This window comes from Canis lupus, chromosome 20 (genome assembly GCF_011100685.1).
Source record: "Canis lupus familiaris isolate Mischka breed German Shepherd chromosome 20, alternate assembly UU_Cfam_GSD_1.0, whole genome shotgun sequence".
NCBI lineage: Eukaryota > Metazoa > Chordata > Mammalia > Carnivora > Canidae > Canis > Canis lupus.
In genome coordinates, this window is record NC_049241.1 from 10,347,506 (window position 1) to 10,369,511 (window position 22,006).

Sequence of the window (22,006 nt, forward strand, 5' to 3'; positions counted from 1 at the left end):
ATTGCTCACTTCTGTCCCCATTTCTGGTCATTTCAGGGCTGGCCCAGAAGAGTGGTGCTTGACAAACATGTCTTTGATGGATACAATTTAAGAATACCCTTAGAGTTCATAAATCCTGGCCCGATGCAGTGGTGTCATGATAAAATGTAAAACTTGACATAATGATGATGGCTTTGGGGCATGATGTATATGTTTCTTTTATGCTAAAAAAGATTATAAATTCCAGACATGTGAACTTTCATCTCTTTCTGTAAGTGGAACTGAAGTTGTCGAACCGAGGTAGCAAATACTGTTTTCTGAAGATGCTGAGATATCAAACCCTGATGAGAGAAATAATGGTGTTTCACAGAGCTCTTAGGTGGAAAGAAATAGGCCAACAAGATTTACAGCTGCATTTATTTCTAAGGTGATTCTATGCCAAAGGTCACATAACATATATTCTGTGCTATGCTATACTTACAGAGTTTTTCAAGATGGATTTTAAATTGACAGAGTCTCCAGTTAGACATATCACATTGAATGTTAAAGAGGAGAGAGAGTCTCAACATGATACGAAAACTTGGCTTACACAGTTATGCAAAGCTTTAAAATATAAGATAACCCCATTATAGTAATTATAAAAGACAAGAGATTATTGATTTTTTTTACAATACCATTTAATAAATTAGTGAAATGTCAATAATAGTATAACCAATGTGCTTGTAAGAAGAACATACCTTGTAAAAACAAGACTCAGGACTATGACTTGCAAGGCTGAATTAAACTGTTCAAGTTTTAAAAAATGAGAACACCATCCTGTGGTGTGAAAATTTACCTCGTAACAAAACAGCCTATTTCCTGCCCAAGAATGATGGTAATGATGCCAGATTGATTGTGTTTTTGTTGCTTAATTGCATTTTAAAACAAATGTCGTTAGATTGATAACCCTCTGCAGAGTTGTAAAATCTACAAACATTCAGACAAGAGATGGCAGGCAGTGCTGATTCAGCTCATGTCTGGCCTTTGGTGTCTGTCAGAGAATGCTGTTCAACAGAGGCAGGGGATGGAATGCATTTTTAAAGCAAGTTAGGTTCTGGTCTGTCTGAATTTGAATCTGCTTCCTTCAACCCCTTACAAGTGGGTACTTGATATCCTTTGTACATTCCACCTTTGTTGGGGTGTGGTGGATGAAACTGAAGTCGTACTAGCCCAGAAGCACAAAAGTTTAGTCAAATCTACAAATTTTCTGTTACTATTTTGTCTGCCTAAAAACAATATACAAAGGGATTTGAACACCCAACTTTACGTACCATCCTTCACTGTTCTACCAAGCTTTCTTGTCTTATTGTAACCTGAACAAGGTAAATCACTACCCTCTTAGAATAAATGTAACTTAGGTCAACTTCCCAATTATTTTTTAAGCAGCAGTTTAAGATCATTATAATTAATTTGTAAAGCCATCTTCACATTGGCAGAAAAGGAGAGCATGAAACAATCAAAATCTTTGAAACAAGAAAATCCTAGCCAAAACTTTATTTTGAAACAGCACATCCTGAAAGTATTTTTTTAACTGAAAAATTGACTTAGAACATTTTCATCTTGCATTCTTTAACCCAAAAGGAATCAACTTAGAATGAAACTAAAGAGAATTTTTAATGCATTGAGATTAAATCTATCATCTTTACCCAGGGAAAATTCCTTCTCTTTTATTCTCAGAGAGTCTCATGTAAAAGGACGATTCAAGTGATGAGCTGCAGTGTTTTGACAAGGCCTTGGAGTATAAAAACTTAAAAAAATCTCACTGGAATACCATTATATATTCACTGGGAGAAAAGAATGCCCTATTTAAAAAACTAGGACAGATCATGTTGATACGGAAAAGGGAAATAAATGTGTGAACAATATATCCCAAATTAAAGACATTGTTGTAGGCCCATCTAAAATCAACAAAAAATATAATTACTCTGAAAGTACTCTTGTCCTGTCTTACAGTGCTAAGTGGATTAGGCACCTAGCAATGATCTGATACAAGTTCCACTTTAGCAACATAGAAAACAGGAAGACTAGCCCACACTACGAAGCAATATTTCTCCCTCCCATGACAGGACCTGTCTGCTCTCTCTTGGAATCTTTCTACAGATAGGCTTCTCTATTTTGAAAGAATAGTAGCAAGTTTAAGGGAAATCTAAAGGCAACCTTTTATTCACCGGCACCACATGATTTTTTTTTTAAGATTTTATTTATTTATTCATGAGAGACACACACACACACACACAGAGAGAGAGGCAGAGGGAGAAGCAGGCTCCATGCAGGGAGCCGGACATGGGACTAGATCCTGGGTCTCCAGGATCATGCCCTGGGCTGAAGGCGGTGCTAAACTGTTGAGCCACCAGGGCTGCCCTCCACCACATGATTTTAATAACTCTACACCATGTTTCCCACTGTCTGTTTTCCCACAGTTGGGAATACTTTGATTTTCAGCTGGATAAGGATGCTTGTCGATAGAGGGGTTCTTTTCCACTACGTTATACTATTGTGTAGGCTAAAGGAGGGAGGTAGTGAAATAATAATGAATAACAATAATAATACATTCATACATAGCATATATCTTTTACTGAGAGCCCCAAATACTAAACATCAGTAAAGAATCAATCATTATTCTTATGTCTGCTCATTCCCATATCTAGTTCACATATCACATCATTCACCATTTCACCTAAGCTATTAGTTTGAATACCTTTGGTGTTTATTGGCAATTCCTGGGTTTGACTAATGTTAAACTCATTATAGATTCTTGAGGTCTTTTATTGATGCTTTCTTTGCTCAGTGACATGACTGAAGTTGGTTCGGTGTTTCTCTAAGGCAGAACTATGAGCCACAGATCATCTTCAGCACACTATCAAGCTCATCTAGCAAAGCCTTTTCTCTTCCTTTGCTGTAAAGAAGGAACCAAGACTATTTTGGGTTTGAGATGGTAAGGCCATTCATTGTTTTTTGAATGAATACATTTCTGGGAATGAATTTACTAAAAATAAACCAGAACAAACATTTTTGCTAGGCTTGTAAAATATCTCCCTTTCTTCCCTGTAAGTTTCCACATTACATTCTAAAACCAGAGCATGACAATACACATTTAAAAATAATCTCTCGCCATCGGTAATTTTAAAGTAGGCCATATACAGAGTGACCAGACCATTGTTGTTTACTTGCTTAGGAAAGGCACTGTACACACACCCACACACATGTTCTCCAGAACAAAGAGACCAAGCATATGACCCACAGCCGCTGTCTGCACTATGCTTAGCAAACAGATCATTTTGAAAACATGTTTCATCATATAAACAGATTTACAGGTAATCATGCACAGTTTTCATGGAAACACTTCTTTTCTCAGTAGAGACAAGAACATACAAACAAGTAAAAATTAGATTGTTTCTTACCTTTTAGAAAGCAGGCAAAAGCTATACTGTTGGTGGGATAGTGTACCAAGTAACAGACTTTTGTACACTCTTTCTTACTGGTGGTATACAGTCTACAGGAAAAGTAAATATATAGGTATGTATAAAATAAATGTGCACACAATATTCCTTTTATTCTTTTTTTTCCCTTTTGGAGAAGAGGCTGCGATAGAGACCATAGACATTATGCCCACTCTTTCAGTGGATTCAATAGCCTTTGGTAGACCAGTTCACAATTCAGGTACCTCTGAACATGGGAGTGCTGGTGCCTCTTGATTTAAGGCAGTCGGGTTTTAGTTGCTTGAGCTGTTGCAGTTGAGGGAACCAGCTCCCAGATAAGTTATCTATCTGGTCAGAGCTTTCTTTTCTTCCTTTTATCATCCCTTTTTTTTTCTCAGCCTAGTCCAGCCATGCTGACCAGCCTGTATGGTTAGTCCAGCAGGATGAAACAAATAACATAATGTTGAGAATGTTAGAGATCCAAACAAATGAAGAAGCAAAACAAAACAAAAACCATAACAAATTAACACAGCACAGGAGCATGTTCCAGAATTGTCTAGGTATCATTACTTAAGTAGGGTTTGGTGCCCACATCCATTTTCGAGCAGTTTTCTTTTCTTAATCAAACGCCTCATTATATTGACAGCTTATTTTATGTAATAATCACCTTCTTTGAGAACAGCACAAGATTTCAGGTATGTGTTTTCCTTAAAGTAGGTGCGAAAATGGTAGTAAAAAATTAAAAAAAAAACCCAGCATCAGAATACAAACTTATATTTAAAATATCTTATTTTAGATTTTCTATTTTAGGTACAAATTTTTATTTTTCTAAAATATGCTTCATCAGACAATGTACTCATTGGTCTAGTATATGTCTAGCCTCTATGGTAGTCAGTTAATCAGTCACACATTCCCACATCCAAGAAGGGGGAGTAGCTGTCCACCTGACTGATAACGTTTGCTACTGACCTTCTGGAATCTAAACTATCTTTAATCCATGCAGGTACTTTCCCTGCACTACCTGGGGACATTGGCTTAGAAAATGGATGGTAGTTTAGGACAAAGGTAGCGTAGGGCTGTTTATCACTGTGTACTGCAATCCTTTACAAAGAGAGCATCTGACCAGAAGATAATTTGCAGAGCATCTTCTGGTTCTAACCAGTCCAGGTAAGGAAGGCAGCAGTTCTTATTCACCCATCCTAATAAAGCCATGCTACCTCAGTTAATATTATTCATCCAACTGGAAAAGAATCCTAGCGGCCATCGATAAGCCATGTCCCAAGTACAACCAGGTCCTCTTGTTAATTTGGCATCTACACATTTGCCATGAACAAACATCTGCCAAGTCAGCTAAGTACAGGGAAACATGCTGAATTCAGACTGCAGATGTGAGAACCAGAGCTTGAGGTGCCCTTCTTCTCAGAAAGAAATGTTGAGAAGGCATCATCTTGGCCAGACCTAAAGCTATCCGAAGTATAGCTCTTCTGATCCTCTAGCAACAGAAATCTTGTTTGTATAAATAATAATTGAACAAGTAGCTGAGCTATATCCCCTCTACCCCCTACTGCTTTTCAATCCCATGCAGAAGCCAACTAGTGCTTGCCCAACTCTGAATATCTAATGCCGGTAGTGTATAGATACATTAAAATTTTAAGAAGATTTACTTTTTGTGCATTCCACACAGAAGTTCTTCTTTTAAACAAGAAAATTTTAACTGAAGGAGCAACCTAAGAGGAAAACTGAGCTTCTTGGGGAAAACTCAGGCAGTTCTGGGGCAGTTTTAATTTCTGCTTATAGTAAGCCAAGAAGCAAATTCATATTTATGTAGACATGTAGTTGCAGTGTGCAGTTGGATGAGTAGAAGCGTGCATGCACCAGATGGCAAGCTGCAATGATGGAGCAGAGCTGTTAAGAATGAAAACACTCAAGATTGAAATACATTGAGACTAAGTGTTTAGAGCAACAATGAATAAGGGGACATTTCTGTTTCATTATTTATTTTATAGCTCATACTATAAACCCGACTTCCTCTCTGATACCCTCCCTCTGAAAATAGTGTACAGAATTTCCCCTTTAGAAAGATGTGTTCCTTTTTCAAGTACATGGTCTGCACTTTTGTTTCTTTTTAACTAGACAGCTTAATTTCAACAAATAATTCCTTTGTCTCTGCTACCAAAGCTCAGAAATATGAGAATATTTGAGCTATGTTTGGTATTAAATAGAATATAGTAATATTCTCTCACATCACATAATCTTACTGTTTATTTTCATGAGTTAAATTTTTCATTACTGTTCTTTCCCTACAGACATACATTTTTGGATTGCTCAGGACTGGCTTTCTGAATATAATTACTAACTATGATACCACTATTTCCAGATTAATGGCTCCTTTTGGATCATTTAAAATAACTAATTGGTTGCATTTTTGTCTCATCTCAAATATTTCATCCCTTTAAGTTGACTTTATCCCAGGTAAACATCACTACTAAAACTTTGGGAGACATTTCCAATATGTGTCCTAGATAAAATCCTTGCCTATTAAGACATATCAATTTCTAGAGATGAGCTCTCTAGTATAGTAGCCACAAACACGGATATTTAAATATAAATTATTTAAAATAAAGAGCATTTTATCCCCAGTTAAGTAGCCATATTTCAAGTGCTGATTGGCTACATGTGACAAGAACATTTCTACCACTATAGAAGGTTCTATTGGACAGATTTTGCGTGGATAAAGTCTTTTGATTTTTTGGAGGGGACCTTTGGGAGCTGGATCATCAGAAACACCAATGTTTGGAGGTACATGAATCTCCTCCTATGGTTAGGCAAATATCTATTCAAATTACTTATGGTGTTTTAAGGAGTGTCTACACAAAATCAAAAGAACCAAAACAATTTTTAAATTATTTTGGACTGCTTATAAGATAGGGACTCTGTTTGATTTCATTTTTCCCCTGAAATGTTTATTTTTGCTCTGTGTAGACACCAAAACATCATTGACAAAAACCAACAAAATTTTTTCATGAAAGGCACCAAATGAATTCCAAATGGAGTAATTGTCATGATTCACACAGACAATAAGTTATTTAAATTTGGGAGTAAGTAAGATGAGGCCTCTACCTGGGCAGCCTTCTTTGAGCTCAAGTTTCTCCTATCTTATAGACAACACAGCAGCAATAATACATTTCCCAACACATTTAATTAAAGAGTCTACCACACATATCATTATATTCTTCATACGCAACCTGAATCAGCAGTGGAGGAAGCCAAAAGTGTAATTTCTGCTTTGGAATTATGACATGACACATTCTAAGGAACAGAGTAGCAAAGAGAAGCAGGTACGGATTTGGGAGTCAGACCTGGGTTTCATTCAGTCCAACCTTTGCTGCTAAGTAGATGTGTGACTTTGGTAATGACACTCAATCTCACTGAACCTGGGTTTCTATTCTCCTTCTACAGAGGTACCGTGAGTGGTAAGAGATCTTTCACACAAAGCATTTTGGATAATGCCTATTTCAGAGTAGCTTATGCAAGTATTATTAGTAGATTTGGTGTTACTATTAGTACTAGTGTCAGTATTAGCATTTTACAACCATTATTATATCCAAAACAGCCTCAACAAGGATAGGACCTAATCATTAAAAGTTAATAATAGTAGAAATGTTGTTTGAAAACTATTTTTAAGTAGCAAAGTATTGAATTTTCCAAATTCAAAACTTCTAATTTGGTCATTCTTTGCAATACATACTGACTTTTGACTGTATTTTCTGCTTATTGATTCTTGGGCATATCTAGCTAAACTGTGTGTGTGTGTGTGTGTGTGTGTGTGTGTGTTCAGATATAAATGTAAAACACTTAAAGGAATGTCTCTAGGATAAAGGTTCTATAAAATACAAGTCTGGTAAGGGGCCCTAGGATAAAACATTAGAGAAGTATAAATGTGCAGGTATATTTATCAACAAAAGTATGCATAAAAATAGATGCTTATGCATAAAATAATCATGGAAATATTTCTTTTTGGGCATCAGTTCCATCTACCTCCATACAGCTTCTAAATGTACCATCACATCTACATAATCAATCACCTTAAAATGTAATTTTCTACCTTTTAAAGAATAAAAGGGAAATAACGGTTGATGTATTATTTTCTAGATGCATAATGTTATGACACACTTATGACATAAATATTAGTATCTCTATTTTAAACATGAAGATGCTGAGCTTTAGGATAGCTCAATGATTCTCAAAGCCACACAGCTGGGAAGTGGAGTGGTTGGGATTTGAACCCAGGTCTGTCTTAACCCAAAGCCTCTTCTGACATCACATCAAATATCATGGGATTCACCATCCATTTTCCTTCCTCTCAATTGACCATTTTCTTTGAAAACACAGGAAGAGACCCTACACATTCATTCTGCTTCTCCTTTGTCTTGTATAGTCTTTGTCCTTCCTCTTGCCTTGTCCCAGAATTTCTTCTATTAAAAGTTCAAACTGAAGCCCACAATATTGTCAACTTTGTACCCCTGTCTACATATTCTCAAAGAGTTTCACAATAGTCACTCAGCCAACTGTTTAGAAATGGAGATGAGTCAAGATCATGGATCTTTGCACAGTGTTTGTTGGGAACAAACTCTGTTACCTCTTGCTCTTCAAAGATCTCTCTCTTACTTGCAGAGCATAAAAGATTACCTCAGAGTATTTAGAGTAGGGATTGCTTTCTGCTTGGCGAGAAGCTTTTGCTGTGACAAAATCAGTTCATAACAACTGAAAAATGTCTTACAGGATTTTTTTTTTTTCAGGATTTGATGGACAACCTGAATCCTCCTCTACTTTTTAAAACAGAAAGTATTATGAACACTTGAATCTGCCATTCTATTTGGAACTGTTCAACTTGTTCCTTGTTCCTTCTCTGTGTTTAACCTCTAGTTAAACTGTCTTGATTTCTTACAAAGTGATATCTGTATCTTTTTGGAGTCATTTTCAGGGGTGACTAGAGGCTACTCTGGGGTTGCAGATATGCAACATATTGTGATATAGCATATTATATGTAACATTTCACCCTTAATCCCCTCCCTAATATTTTGTCTTTCATGCGATGAAATTCTGCTGTAAAGGTTTTTCCCATGTGGGGATGTTACAATCTATATACTTGGGGTTTTTCTTGTTTCTAGAAAGCTTGCTTAGGATAGAATCATAATTTTTCTCCACATTCATGTTCCAGTAAAAAGAAGTTTTACTTTCTAAGTTATTAAATATTCTAGTTTTATTCCCACTGCTACAGTTCAATCAGATGTTAAAGTTTCCCTACTGGGAAGTTGTTCCCCTGACATGAAGAGAGCAAGAAAGGTTGTTCACAACCTGACAGGTATGTTTATGCCAAGTGGACAGTTTGGTACCAATGAACAAGAAGGAAGGGAAGAGGGAGATTTCATACTTTAGAAGCAGAGCCTCTGAAAGTTTTTTTTTTTCCCCTAAAAGGCAGCAAAAATGAAATGGGGGCAAGAATAAGACAAACTCTTAAGAGCAAAAGTTAGCATTCACCCAGGAACCCACTCCATAAAGACAAGAATGGACGCCATATTTCTTCAAAGAAAGGCAAGCTCATACCACAGTTCCTAGAGTTACCTGATGTAGGAGGGCAATTTGAAAGGAAAGGAAAGTTACTTACTGTTTGGGTCTACGTTTTCACAGAGTTCTGTCTTTGCCTCACCGTTGGGTCTGTCACTGGGTTTGTGTGACAGCCGCGATGACATGGTGGCTGCTGTGACTACCGCCTTGAAGCTTCGCTTCCGCTTCTGGACATTGAGTTCAGGGTGGAAAATGATGATGTACACTTTCGGCATGTATAGCATCCCCAGAGCCACTGATGCACTTAGGTTCATGGAGATTGTAAGTGTGGTAGTTTGTATGTAGAGCTAGGAGACACAACACACAAGACACTATTACAAATAAAATGACTGCAAAGGAAGTCTGAATACTTAACATGACATCAAGAATGACTTTGGCTAGGAGAGAAATCATAGCCCTTTCTAGAGCCTTCTCATTAAAGGAAATCAGAATGACTGGGCAGATTTATCTGAGAGTGTTTACATGTATTAATTGATTGAATGCCTTTGGGTGAATCTGTGTGCATGCTTGCCCTGGGGAAGTCTCCTACATAGAAGTTCATAGTAGTAAGCAGACTTGAAGTATTTTCAATCAGAATGGCTGATGAATATAAAGACATGAAAATCACAGAAGTGTGTAATCTTAAGTAAGGCTGCTTATTTTTTATCCTCCATATATACATAAAAGAATTAGCTACCACGTGATTTCTTGCTACACACTCTGGGACCTTTGAAAATTATGTTAGTATATATCCCTTCTTGTATTTTTTTTAACTGTTTACCTTCACCATACCTACAAAATAGTGAGTTAGGTTGCCCTGAAAAGTAAGCCCTTCTTGCTCAGTTCTGATTTACAAAACACTGATAGCAAGGGCCCAAGATCTGGTGATGCTGGCTTGTCCAGTCTCTTTAGGTTGACAAATTGCCAATAGGGTGGACAACTCTCCTGACACTGTGTTATTTGTGGGTTGGATGGTGTCTCCATAACTGTCCTTGTCTCTTTTTGCTCCCTTAAAAAATCAGTAAACAACAATTCACTTACTGTGCAGTGTGTTAAATCACTACCTTGGTTATAAACTTCAAAAGATGTTGGTTGAAGGGTATGAGGAGTTGTAAGATCAGTAAGGAGAAAGCTATAGACAACTTGCCTGGTCCAGTTGTGTTTATGAAGTGCCTTCTTTTGTGATCTGGAGCCCCACCTCTATATATTTAGGTAGGGCCTTTTACATGATTTCTAAAGGCTAGATTAAATGTGAGGTGATGGATGTGTTAATTAACTTGATGTGGTAGTCATTTCTCAACTATACAAACATTAAAACATCACATTGTATGCTTTAAAAAGGATCATGTTGTATGAACCTAAACATATATAGTTTTTGTTAATCGTACCCTAGTAATGCAATAAATAAATGGATACATTCATTCATTAATAGAACTTCTATTACATTAAAAAATGAATAGATACCATGGCCTTTTGTGTCAGTGGAAAGCTGATGATACATTTATTCAATCATGGTATTCCATAACTATGCCTTCTCACTGATCAGAGGATAAAATCCCCATCCTTGATGGAGTCTACAAGGCCCCATGTGGTCTGTCCCCTGGCAATTTGTTCAGACTAATTTGCCACCACTTTTCCCTCCTACTCTTCTCCCCAGGCCACCATCCATATGGGCACTCCTTTACGTCTTAAAGATGTATTCATTCAACCATAGACCCTTTCGTACATGTGATATTTCTTTATTCTTGTTTTCTTCTGTATGGAATGATTTTTCTCTGCTTCTTAGAACATCCATCCTAGGCTGCCCTCACCAATAGCCCCCAGTCTAGTCCAGCTTCTTTACTTATACACTCAAAGAACTGTTTTCTCTATATCATTGGTCTCCACTTGTAATTTTATATGCTTTGCCCTAACCATTTGACTACCCATCTCTCTCTGACCATGAAAGCAGGAATAAGTGTCTGTGGTGCATGGTTGTGCCTACAGTACTGACAAACAGTAGGACTTAAATAAACATGATAGATGAGCTCATTTGTTTGTATAATGGGTGCCTTTTTCCTACCTGTGACTCAGTGGTTATATAGTCTTTCTCTAAACATACGAGAATTTCTATCAGACCTCTTAGCTGCCTGGATATTTCTGTATTATTTTTCAAACTGAGGCTCTGGTAAAGAAATTAAAAGAGACTTTGCCATCTTGTGTGGAAGGAATACAGTTTTCCAACAAACATTAATTTGAATGTGCATGTCTTTGAATGGTTTTAAGGAGCTGCCAGCGGCTAACTGTATAATACATAATGAATGTAAAATAGAAAGACAAAACAATATTGAATTAATGATCCTTTCAGTTGTGAATCAGACCATATTTTAAAAGCTCATCTTTTCCTATTGGAATACTTTTAGACTTTGAGCTCCATTCCACTATGCTAACCTATGGTATTTAAGAAAGGCTTATCATGGTCACACGGCTTTATGGAGCTAGGCAATGTTCCTTCCTTCCTTCATGATCCCTGCTGTCATCCTACTAATGAGGACTTTGCAAACCATGGTTTAGCAGTCCAAAAAAGAAAATAATATAATTTGACTTATGTGACCTTCAGTTTTGTTTCTCTGCTCATGAGCAAATTTTACAGTTGAAGAAATCATCCATAGTTTGTTTACTATTTAAACATAACTGTAAATTATGTATGTACATATGCTTATGTACGTGTGTGTATACACTTTTTCTTAACAAGACTACTTAGCAACTTAAGACCTCAAAAGCTATGATGTTCATTTTATGGAGTGTTTGATTCCATTATTCTCAAACTAGAGCCCATAGAGACTTGATATTTTGTTTTGAAAGTTTTGCAGTCTCTAGTGACACTTCAGAAATATGTGAAAACCAACATGAATGCCACTGACCAAATTCCTACTCCCACATTTCCTCTTTATACTCCATAGTGTTTAAGAATGAGTGTTCTGAAGCTAGTCTGAGTTCAATTTCCATTTGCTAGTTCTGTGACCTAGGGCAAATAATCTGGGTATCTATGCCTCAGCTTTTGCATCTATAAATGGGAATGATAATAACAGTAGCTACTTATAATGTTGCTTTGACAATTGAATGAGTAAGGGTTGGTAAAGTACTTAGGATCAGACCCAGCAATACAATAAAAGTATTTTGGAATAAGTATATAGGTATGAAGATATGAAGGCTTTAGTCTATAGGGATCACACAGGTATTGGTCCACAAGGATTTGATGCCACCAAGCCCTAGGAGAGGATTTAAGTCACTGTCTCTCTGGCTTTTGGTGGGAGGCTCACCTTTTGACTGTGTTTATTCCACCATCAACTTATAGTACATTCTTTTAACAAATTATAATGTATTTATTTTAGTCTTAAAGCTGTTTCTGTTTTACCTGATGCTTATTGTAAAATACATTACCCTGTTTATTTAACCGTGGGTATTTGAAAATATTTTATCTTCTTTATAATTTCTTTAGCAATGTCAAAGCATTGGTTATCCTTGTTGGTCCCTTTCCATCAAGAGATAGAGGCCCTTGATACATAGTTTTACTGAGATCAAGCCTCTCCCAAGGGCTGGCATTCAACTAACCCTCATTCTATTCTGGCTCTCTGAGGACCATCCCTAGTGGAGTTAAGTCTCCCCACCTTGGCCAATCCTCAATGACTCAGGCCTGTGCGAAGGACGCAGATTACCTTGGAATTTCCATGTGTTTTGATAAATTAAGCCTTAACTTCATATCATCCTAAGTGAATTTCCAAAATCTAGTGTCTGTTCCTTGACTGAATGTGGCTTTTCTAACACCCATCATATACAATTCAGCTTATACAGCCAAAAAGCATTCAGGCAAGGAATTCACAGACAAGCCAACAAAGAGCTTTGCATATATTATAGAACAGTGGTTATTTTAAATTCTAATCCATAGAATTTAAGGCTATAGCTCTTTTCTCTGCCCCTCGGTTTCCTCACCTATAAAATGAAGACAATAATGATTCCTACCTCATATAGTTGTTTTTATGATCTAATATATGGAAAATGCTTAGCATAATGCCTAGGAAATATGTACCCATGAAATGTTAACTATTATTGTAACTATTTATACTCTGCTTAATATTTATTTAGATTAGGTTGTTGGGGGAGTACATCTCAAGATGAGACTTCCTCTGTAACCATTTTCATATATTTTAAACATTTTCATGTCTTATTGATTAATTACGTTGTAGTGTCTAAAACACCAGGCCTATTCACCTCTGGTCTGACTGAAATGTACCAGCAAGCAATTGTTGAGTATACAAGTATATGCTTAATTTAATGCCAGACAAAGCCTACCTGAATCTTCCTCATCTTGGTCTAAGTTTATTATCGGGTAAAATGCTAACCCTATTGTGAGATGCCATTATTGTTCTGTAAGATGGTGTAGCAACTACGATTACTTGAGCTCTCCTTGTCTAATTTTTTACTGCTAAGGTAGTTAGAAATTGGAAAAGTGGTTAGATAGTGCTCTTGAGAAACTTTGAAATTTGTCAACTCTTCTGCATAAATTTCAGAATCAGTGTAATTAAACACTATTTTGAAAGATTTCAAGGCAAGCTGTTAATAGTTGTAATAGTGACAGGCTTCAGGCTTTGAACATCATAGTATTTGAGATACTGTCCAAAGAATTATGAGAAAAAGAAGTAAAGAAAAAAAGTTATACGGCATAGAGGCAGATACAAAAATGGATCAAGAAAAGCTTAATTTCAGATTTTTGAGTTCATCAGAATACTCTCAACATCACCACTGATGTCTTTAGAAGTACACAAGTGACCTAATAATGTATTTATACTAATGAATTACCATCTTTATCTGTAAAAATACTGTATTAGAAGAGTCCTGGGGAGACACCTGGGTGGCTCAGTCAGTTAAGTGGCTGCCTTTGGTTTGGGTCATAATCCCGGGGTCGTGGGATAGAGCCATGCACAGGACTCCCTGTTCAGTGGGAACCTTCTTCTCCCTCTCCCTCTGCTTGCTGTTCCCTCTGCTCATTCATTCTTTCATAAATAAATAAACAAACAAACAAACAAACAAAATCTAAAAAAAAAAAAAAAAAGAAGAAGAAGAAGAAGAATCCTGGGACTATCTAATAGTGTCAGACCCACTCATGACCACATGCTGTGAATTCACTGTTGTATTTTCCAGATAGGCTATGTGAAAGACTTACTTTTCCACTGTTAGTGCATTCATCCACATATTGGTTCTCCATTTTTATGGAGATACTACCAAATGCCTGCATTGGCCCAAACACTAAGTACACCATTGTGAAGATGAGAGGCAGTTTCCCTCCCTCAGGGAGCCAGATTCTAGTGGCAATCAAGGACTAACTAATTCTTCATGCATCAACTGCTCACCATGTCCTTTTTCACACAATGTATATTGGCCCATGTTTTCCCCTCTTCTTGTCATTTCCTTTGCTGATCTGTTTTACCTCTGACACCTTGTTTATATTTGATGCTTAATCCAGAGGTCCCTTCTACGTAAAGCATTCCCTATGTCCCCTGTCAGGGAAGTTTTCCTATTGGCCCTTCTCATAGGTACAGCTCCAAAGAGCATTTCACTTGGTCTGCTTGGAAGAGTACACCAGTTACTTGTGCTTTAATACTTGCTTTGAAAATGCAAATACATCCCTAGCAGAATGATATGTTAGGGAACAATTTAAGTCCAACCCAAAGTTCATGTTTGCACATGTGTGATTTCTTCCCCAAGATGAGCACAGTAAACTACATCTGGCTGTTCCAAGCCATGTGGGAACACACAAAATGCATGCATCCCACCCCCAAACATCTGCCTTTGTTCTCCTTGTACAATTTCACAATAAATCACAAGGAGCAATACTTCTGGCACCTGTTTCCACAAGCAAACTTTACCTCCTTTTTCTTAAGGTAAAATGCCATATTTATTGTAACATTTATGCACTGCTTAGCCATTTAACTTGTGGAAAACCATGCCACCATTTTTATTAGATTTTTAAAAAATATCACTGGTGATGTTTTTGAGTGTTGTGTCCATAACTCAATTTTTCCATAAGTTTTGTGTTTTTATTGCACAATTTTGTATAGCATGGTGATTTTTGAGAACACTTATGTCACATTATAGTAGAATCAACTGTATAATAAACACAGTATCTGCTACAAATTGTACACTTACTAAATTCTGGTTGAATAAAAAGTTCTGCACTTTAAGCAAGTATTAGGTACCATAAATACCCTTGGAATTCAACATTATCTTAAGAAAAGCTATTATTTGTAGTCTGTATTATCACTATTATTTTTGTGATTATTTGTGTGCCCCTATTTCCTTATTTCTAGAGTAGAGATAATAATAGTACCTCTCTTAGCAGGTTTTTGGGACCAAATGGGTTGACCATTGTGAAAGACACAGAAGGGTGTATAGCACGTAGCAACTACTCGATCAAGTGTATTAGTACCACTGATTTATTAATTGGCTATAACATAAAATAATGTTCTATGCCATTTTCCTTCATATTATCATAGTACATTTTAAAATGATGATCTTTCTTATGAAATCTGAATCATAGCCCTTTTGAAGAAGAGGCATTTCATTAAATTTGCTTCTCTTTTGTTTGAAAGGATTCTAAAACTCCCATTTTATATGTCATTGACTCTTTTATGAGAAATAATAAATTTTGTGCATCCCCAAGTGACAGTTGAGAATTGGGACAAGAAGGCCTTTATGGAATCTTCAGGTGGGGAGGGAACGTTTCATAATCCTCATGACATCCCAAAGTCTGGGTAATAAAAATGAAAAGTATGTCTGATGAGTCCCAGAAAAGAGGAAGGGTACATTATTACCTGACAGATGCTTGCAACATTCATATGACTGAATTGAAATGAAAGTTCCTGGCAGGTAAGACCAATATTTTCTATCTTTACCACCTGTACCCCTTGCTTTCTAATTAGAGTAACCATGTTTTTGATGGAAAAAAATAATGGCATATATTTGGGAATGGGACAGAATGTTTGCAATTAGGACTTCCTCAGACATCTGGAGGGTTGAGACATTGAAGACTCTTGGCTTAGTTATCAAGTAATGCATGATGACAAAAGGATTCATTATAATTATGAGGGAAAAATTATTGTTTTTTGGGGTGGAGAGAGCTGAATCTTCTAGAAAAATGTTGTTTTAGAATTGATTTCAAATCTTGGTCTCTGATGGTTGGTTGGTGATGTTGGGCAAGCTACTTCACCTCTGGCAAGTGACAGATTCAAAATTCAGACCCTAGCAGTTTGTTACCAGAGTCTCTGATATATAAACCCACTTCACTCTACCACTACTATGGAGATCATCTCACCATTTGAAGTTTAAAGGGTATTGTGTGTGAAAAGTAGTTCACAGTGCCTAGCATATGGTGGGTGCTCAGGAAATATAAGTGTATTTTTTAAAGTAGATGGCTCCCTCATCTGTAGATAATTTTCATGCTCTTCTATTTAGACCTCGTATCTGTAATTAGCTAATAGAGAGGGAGGGAGAGAGGGAAGGAAGGATAGAGGGAAGTAGGATATATATAAAGAGATATACACACCAAATACTATAGGCCACACTTTGTAGATAGATGTCTGGCATAGAATTATAAATAATGAAGGCAACCAGGTGATTATTAGACAAGACCTAGTTTTATTGTATTTTTTGTCATTTAGTATTTATAGGCAGACTTGGTATCATATCTATACACAATTACATTCTTTATTTGGATAGACATAAGACATGCACTTCAGGTGAATGTGAATCAGTTTCTAGAGTATAAGATAAGATATCATGCTTGAAATCACCTACATCTCAGTTCTTTGCTCTTTTGAGGAGAAGCCTGGTGCTGTGTCTATTCCAGTGAGATGCTGTTAACAAAACTGACCACATGCTTGGGAAGTTCATTGCTTTGCTCCCTATAAAATCCTCAAGAGGTCCAGGCCACCTCAATAGCCAGTTCTTCCAGGCAGTCACTTATGATTTTGCTGGGCATATGAATTTCTTTCCTCCACCGGCCATCTGACTCCTCAATTTTGATTTCAAGATATTTTCCCCCTATAACTACAAGGCAGAAGATTTGCTCTTTTATATAAAGCCAATACTAACGTTGTTCACCCTGTTGTGTTATCTAGAAGGATATTTACCATTCCTGCTGGGATGAGAGCCCTACAATTGTTAGGTCACTACCTTGCAGTGATTTAACATACAAAGGCAAAGTGTTTTTTCCACAGTCAGCCTGGAGAGACACACTTCTGCCAAATTCCATTGGCTCCCTTGAACCTTTGGCCACATTCATCAAGAGTAAATCTAACAGCCTTTTTGTAGGAGGCAACCTCAAATTCTTTCTTACAATGTGAACATGTTTGCACCTTGCTGGGGAATACATTAGGTAAAATATGATGATGTTCTATATTACTTTGCAAATAAACCAAGTAGACTTTTAAAAAGTTGTTTGTATTTAAACTATTCTGTTGCTTTATTTAAAAAAAAAGATTTATTCCATTTTGTGAGGGGATGAGGGGCAGAGGAAGACGGAGAGGAGAATCTAAAGTAGATTCCCTGCTGAGCACAGATCCAGATGAGGGACTTGATCTCATGACCCTGAGATTATGACTTAAGGTGAAATCAAGAGTTAGATGTTCAACTGACTGAGTCACCCAGGTGCCCCTAAAGTATTCTGTTTCTAATGTTGTCATTTGGAATACTCCCATTTCTGTGAGCGCATGGCTGTCTCATCTTGCCAACTTTCAAAGTCATCTTTATAGTTCTAATGAACATGAGATAGAAATCAAATGAAAAAAAATGATGTCAAATTAATAGCTAAAAGAAAGATATAATCTTTGCATTACTTTGGCATAGTCAATGTGTTTTAAGTTGGATTTGTGAAGTGTTTGTTGAAACTGGACCCAAGAATGTCATTGACAAGAAGACAAAGTCAGGCTCTTAACTAAAATAAAATGCATTCTTATCTCAGTTTTCAAAGCCATTGACAATGGCTTTCTGTTGAACTTTGACAAGTTTTGATTATCTTAATCATACAGCTTTCTCTTTTCTCTTTCTAGTGCTGGCTGTTATTTTTGTTGCTCTTCCTCTGTTCCTTTTGGACTGGGCTGTGGAACTTTTCTTTCTGCTTTTGAAATTCATTTCCCCTTCCATTCACTCATAGTTTAACATGTACCATCTTTAGCTCCCTGCTTTTGCACAGTACCAGTGTGGTGATGGGCATGTGGGTGAATGCAGGCCTCCAAACCAGTGCCATGTTGTGTAGCATGTTGTGGCACCCATTAGAGAATGTGCCAAGTGTTGCCCTTGGCTGATGGACAAAACACTTCAATAGCTGGAACCTAGGCCAGCTGAATGGCCCATCCAAGGGTATCTTATGCTCTGAATTCCTCATCAGGGCCCTTAGCTTTGTCATGGTTTATGCCCCAAAGGAGCCAAATAACTGCAATGAAACTTTACTCAAAATTGTCAACAAATATTTGCTCACCCTATGGCCCTAACTGGAACAGTGAAGGCTCAGAAATTGGGCAGGGAAATAATAACCATTCTGTCAAGAGAAATATAGTGAAAGGGAGTGAGCCTGGCTAAGGGGTATGAACTGGGTGGTTCATGATTTTAATCCTGACTTCACAAGACCCCTTTTGCTTTGCTTCTACTTGCAAAGTCTTGTGTCATAGATCTCAAAACTGCTATTTTCTACTCACTCTTAGAGCTTATAGTCTGGCCTCTATCATCACCTGCTCCAAGTTTGTCCTCTTAACCTTCCTAGGCTCCTTGTCAGACATGAGAGGTTTTTTTCCCAGGTGTCATTTCTTTTTACAGCTCAATGCTGAGGACAGTACTTTCAGTGGCTTCAGCTATCCTGCTACATTTGCTTAATTTCCCATCATACTTGGAATAAAGATAAAATCCTTAGCATGGTCTAAGGAAATCTGCAAGTACCCCTTCTGCCTTCTTTCATCTTCTCTACATCCTTCAAATGTGCAATGCTCTGTCCATCCTCAAAGCTTTTGAACATGCTATTCCATTTGCCTCAGATGCTATTCCCACTCATCTTTACCTGACTGCCTCCTACCTGCCTTTCAGGTCTCAGTCTTACTCCTCTGACTCTCAGATGTAAATGGTGACCTTCTTATCTTGCTTGCTCATAGCACGTATCATGCCCCTTCATTACATTAATCACAATTTGTGATTATTCATTCAAGTATTTATTTCATAGGTATCCTTTCACTAGACTATCCTCCCTCCACCCACCCCAACCATCCCCCCTCCCCCCGCCAATGAAGGCATGAACCATACCCTTCAATAGGTCTATAGGTCCTGGAACATAGCAAGTGTCCAGTTCATAACAGCTGAACAAATGAATAAATACAGGGCAGGAGATAGATACTGTGCAGCCAAGAGCAGTAAAATGTGTGACTAGTGCACTGGAATTACAGTCAGGAATTCTGTCTGGATTTGGATGCAGGCTCTGCTGCTTACTAATACCAGGGAGATCTTGACCACCTCCCTTAGCCTTTCTAAGCTTAAATATTGCTATTTACAATATGAGGTGAGTAATGGCATCTACCCCAGCTATAACAAGGAAGAAATGACTTGTAAGTGGTCATACTTCTTCAACGCTAAAGCTCCAGTCGGAGTGTTGTGCTGGTAAAATTTATGTCTGTGTAGCACAGGATAATGTAACCATGTCCAGAGGCTCTTTGTCTCTGAACAATCATAATTGCTTTCCATTTTTTCAAATACTTTTTCCTCTAGCAATTTCAGTGGTTTCACTTCTTTCTCTAGCCCTGGACCTGGGGCACTCCTCTGGCCTAGACATGGCATTTCAGAGCTAATAAATAGAGGAGGTAAAACATAGAGATAAATTGTCTCATATAATAGGGAGAGAACCAGAATATTTTGTGGAAATCAAGGAGGAAAAAGAATAGTCAGAAGTGAGCAAATCAAAGGCAGGAACCATGGTTCATTTATCTTTGCACCATCATGCCTGGCATAAGGAACAGGTTCAATATATGTTTGATGAATGAGATGGTCTTCATTCATTTGACAAACTGAAGCCAAATTCAAAGGAATTTATTCATCTTTATTTCACAGCTCATCATCTCTCTGCCTCCTAGCCGCTTTCATATTCCTAAGATGCCTGCTCTAGTCTGCCACAGGGCCTTTGCATATGCTTTCTCCTTTCCCTGGAATGTTTCCCCACCCCCACTTACCTAGTTTTATTTATTTTTTAAAGATTCATGCAAGTATCACTTCTTAAGCCAAGTTTTTTCTAATCAGAACTAGGTAATAGCATCATGTTATAAACTCTCAAAGCAACCATAAGATTCATATTTGTGTGTGTGTGTGTGTGTGTGTGTGTGTGTGTGTGATAAATATCTGTCTCCTCCACCAAGAAGCATGTCTGTTTATATTTTATCCTTGCCTGGCACTGTGGTGTGTGCGTGGGGGGGAATGGGTGGGCAATACAAATGACTTAATTGGTAATGATATTGTTAGGAAAGTATGTCTTAGTGATAAGGAAGTAAACATTGTATTTGCAGTCTTTGGCTCCATCTCTTGTCCTTCTTCCCTAGAGCAGAGAGTCAAGAGGGTACCTGGCAGGAAGGAGCAAATGTGACATTCTCATGAACTTACACTGACTATAAAATGTACTTTCCAAATTGGCCCAAGGGAGGAAAGGACTATGTTGTCCTGGAGGTTGCCACCTACATTTCTTAAACCCTTTTTCATGTGTTCACCAATAAATAAGTGAGTAAGTAAAATAATTGCCAATAATGACTCCATTGGAGCCAGAAGTAGCAATGAAAATCAGCAACACCGTCCCTTTTGAAAGATTTTTTCTTTTAAAAAGCTTGCACTAACACCAGGTTATTTTTTTTTTTAAAGATTTTGTTAATTTATTCATGAGAGACACAGAGAGAGAGGCAGAGACAGGCAGAGACAGGCAGAGGGAGAAGCAGGCTCCATGCTGGGAGCCTAACCTGGGACTCAATCCTGGGTCTCCAGGATCATGTGCTGGGCTAAAGGCAGCACTAAACCGCTGAGCCACAGGGGCTGCCCTAACACCAGGTTAACATCTAATTGTCTCTTTCTAATGAAAAAAGAAAAAAGAAATGGTTGCTATGACAACGCAGTGAAGCATGCATTTTGTTTTTGTTTTTATTTGGCAAAACCTGATGACTTTGACTTAACTCAGACCATATGTGCATTTTAGTTTTGCAATTTTGATCTTTCCTGGGATTTTTCAGAAGTATCACTAAAGATCACTTAATGAATCCACCTTCTTTAGAAAGTGTAATAGCAATGAACAGACAAAAAAAGGACAGTTGAGAGATAATATTAGTAAGGAGAAATGAAAGGACATGGGATGGGTTGGGTGGGAGGAAATAAGAGGAATGAGGAACCAAGGGATCATTTTTTACATTTTACCTCATTTTAAGAAAACCCCAGGAGAGTACCACTCTGAATAACATCAAAAATGCATAAATCCTAGAGTGAGTTTGAAGTCTCCTAAAAAAAAAAAAAAAAAAAAAAAAAAAAAGGTAGACTGACTAAAAAATTTTTCTAAGAGATTGAAGTGATATTAGCTTATTTAGATCCCAGAACCCCTTTGGGAGTGCTAGGACACAGGCATTTATTTTTACTAGCTTCATCATTCTCAATGCCAATGAGCTCTGATTTTAATCTAGCTGACCACACAAAAGCCAGTCCTTCACCCTCATTTATTTTTGTGGTTAAGATTTCCTCTCCAAGCCTCTAGCCTGCATTTATTCCTACTCGGAATTCCTAAATCACTCCTTAAAAATTTTTTTCTTCTTTAGAAACCACAAAAGAGTTCCATAAAACGGTTAAGCAACAAGCATCTGAGTGGATTCCTGTCTCTCCACACTCTCCAAAATATCTAGGTTCATGTATAATAATTTAAGAAA

General features: G+C 37.3%; 1 protein-coding gene across 4 annotated transcripts in view; it reads right to left on the reverse strand.

Annotated features, from left to right (window-relative positions):
- GRM7 (glutamate metabotropic receptor 7) overlaps positions 1 to 22,006 on the reverse strand; it is an 834,441-nt gene that overhangs the window by 47,247 nt on the left and 765,188 nt on the right. The window contains exons 9-11 of one of the 4 annotated variants that reach the window (XM_038565781.1): positions 9,106 to 9,352; positions 3,420 to 3,511; positions 380 to 2,914 (exon numbers count right to left, since the gene is read on the reverse strand). In XM_038565781.1, coding sequence (XP_038421709.1) covers positions 3,441 to 3,511; positions 9,106 to 9,352 — 318 coding nt within the window. In that variant the 3' untranslated portion in view covers positions 380 to 2,914; positions 3,420 to 3,440. Of the gene's footprint in view, positions 1 to 379; positions 3,860 to 9,105; positions 9,353 to 22,006 lie in introns of those variants that run through there. The other 3 variants (XM_038565780.1, XM_038565783.1, XM_038565782.1) reach the window with 3 other exon arrangements.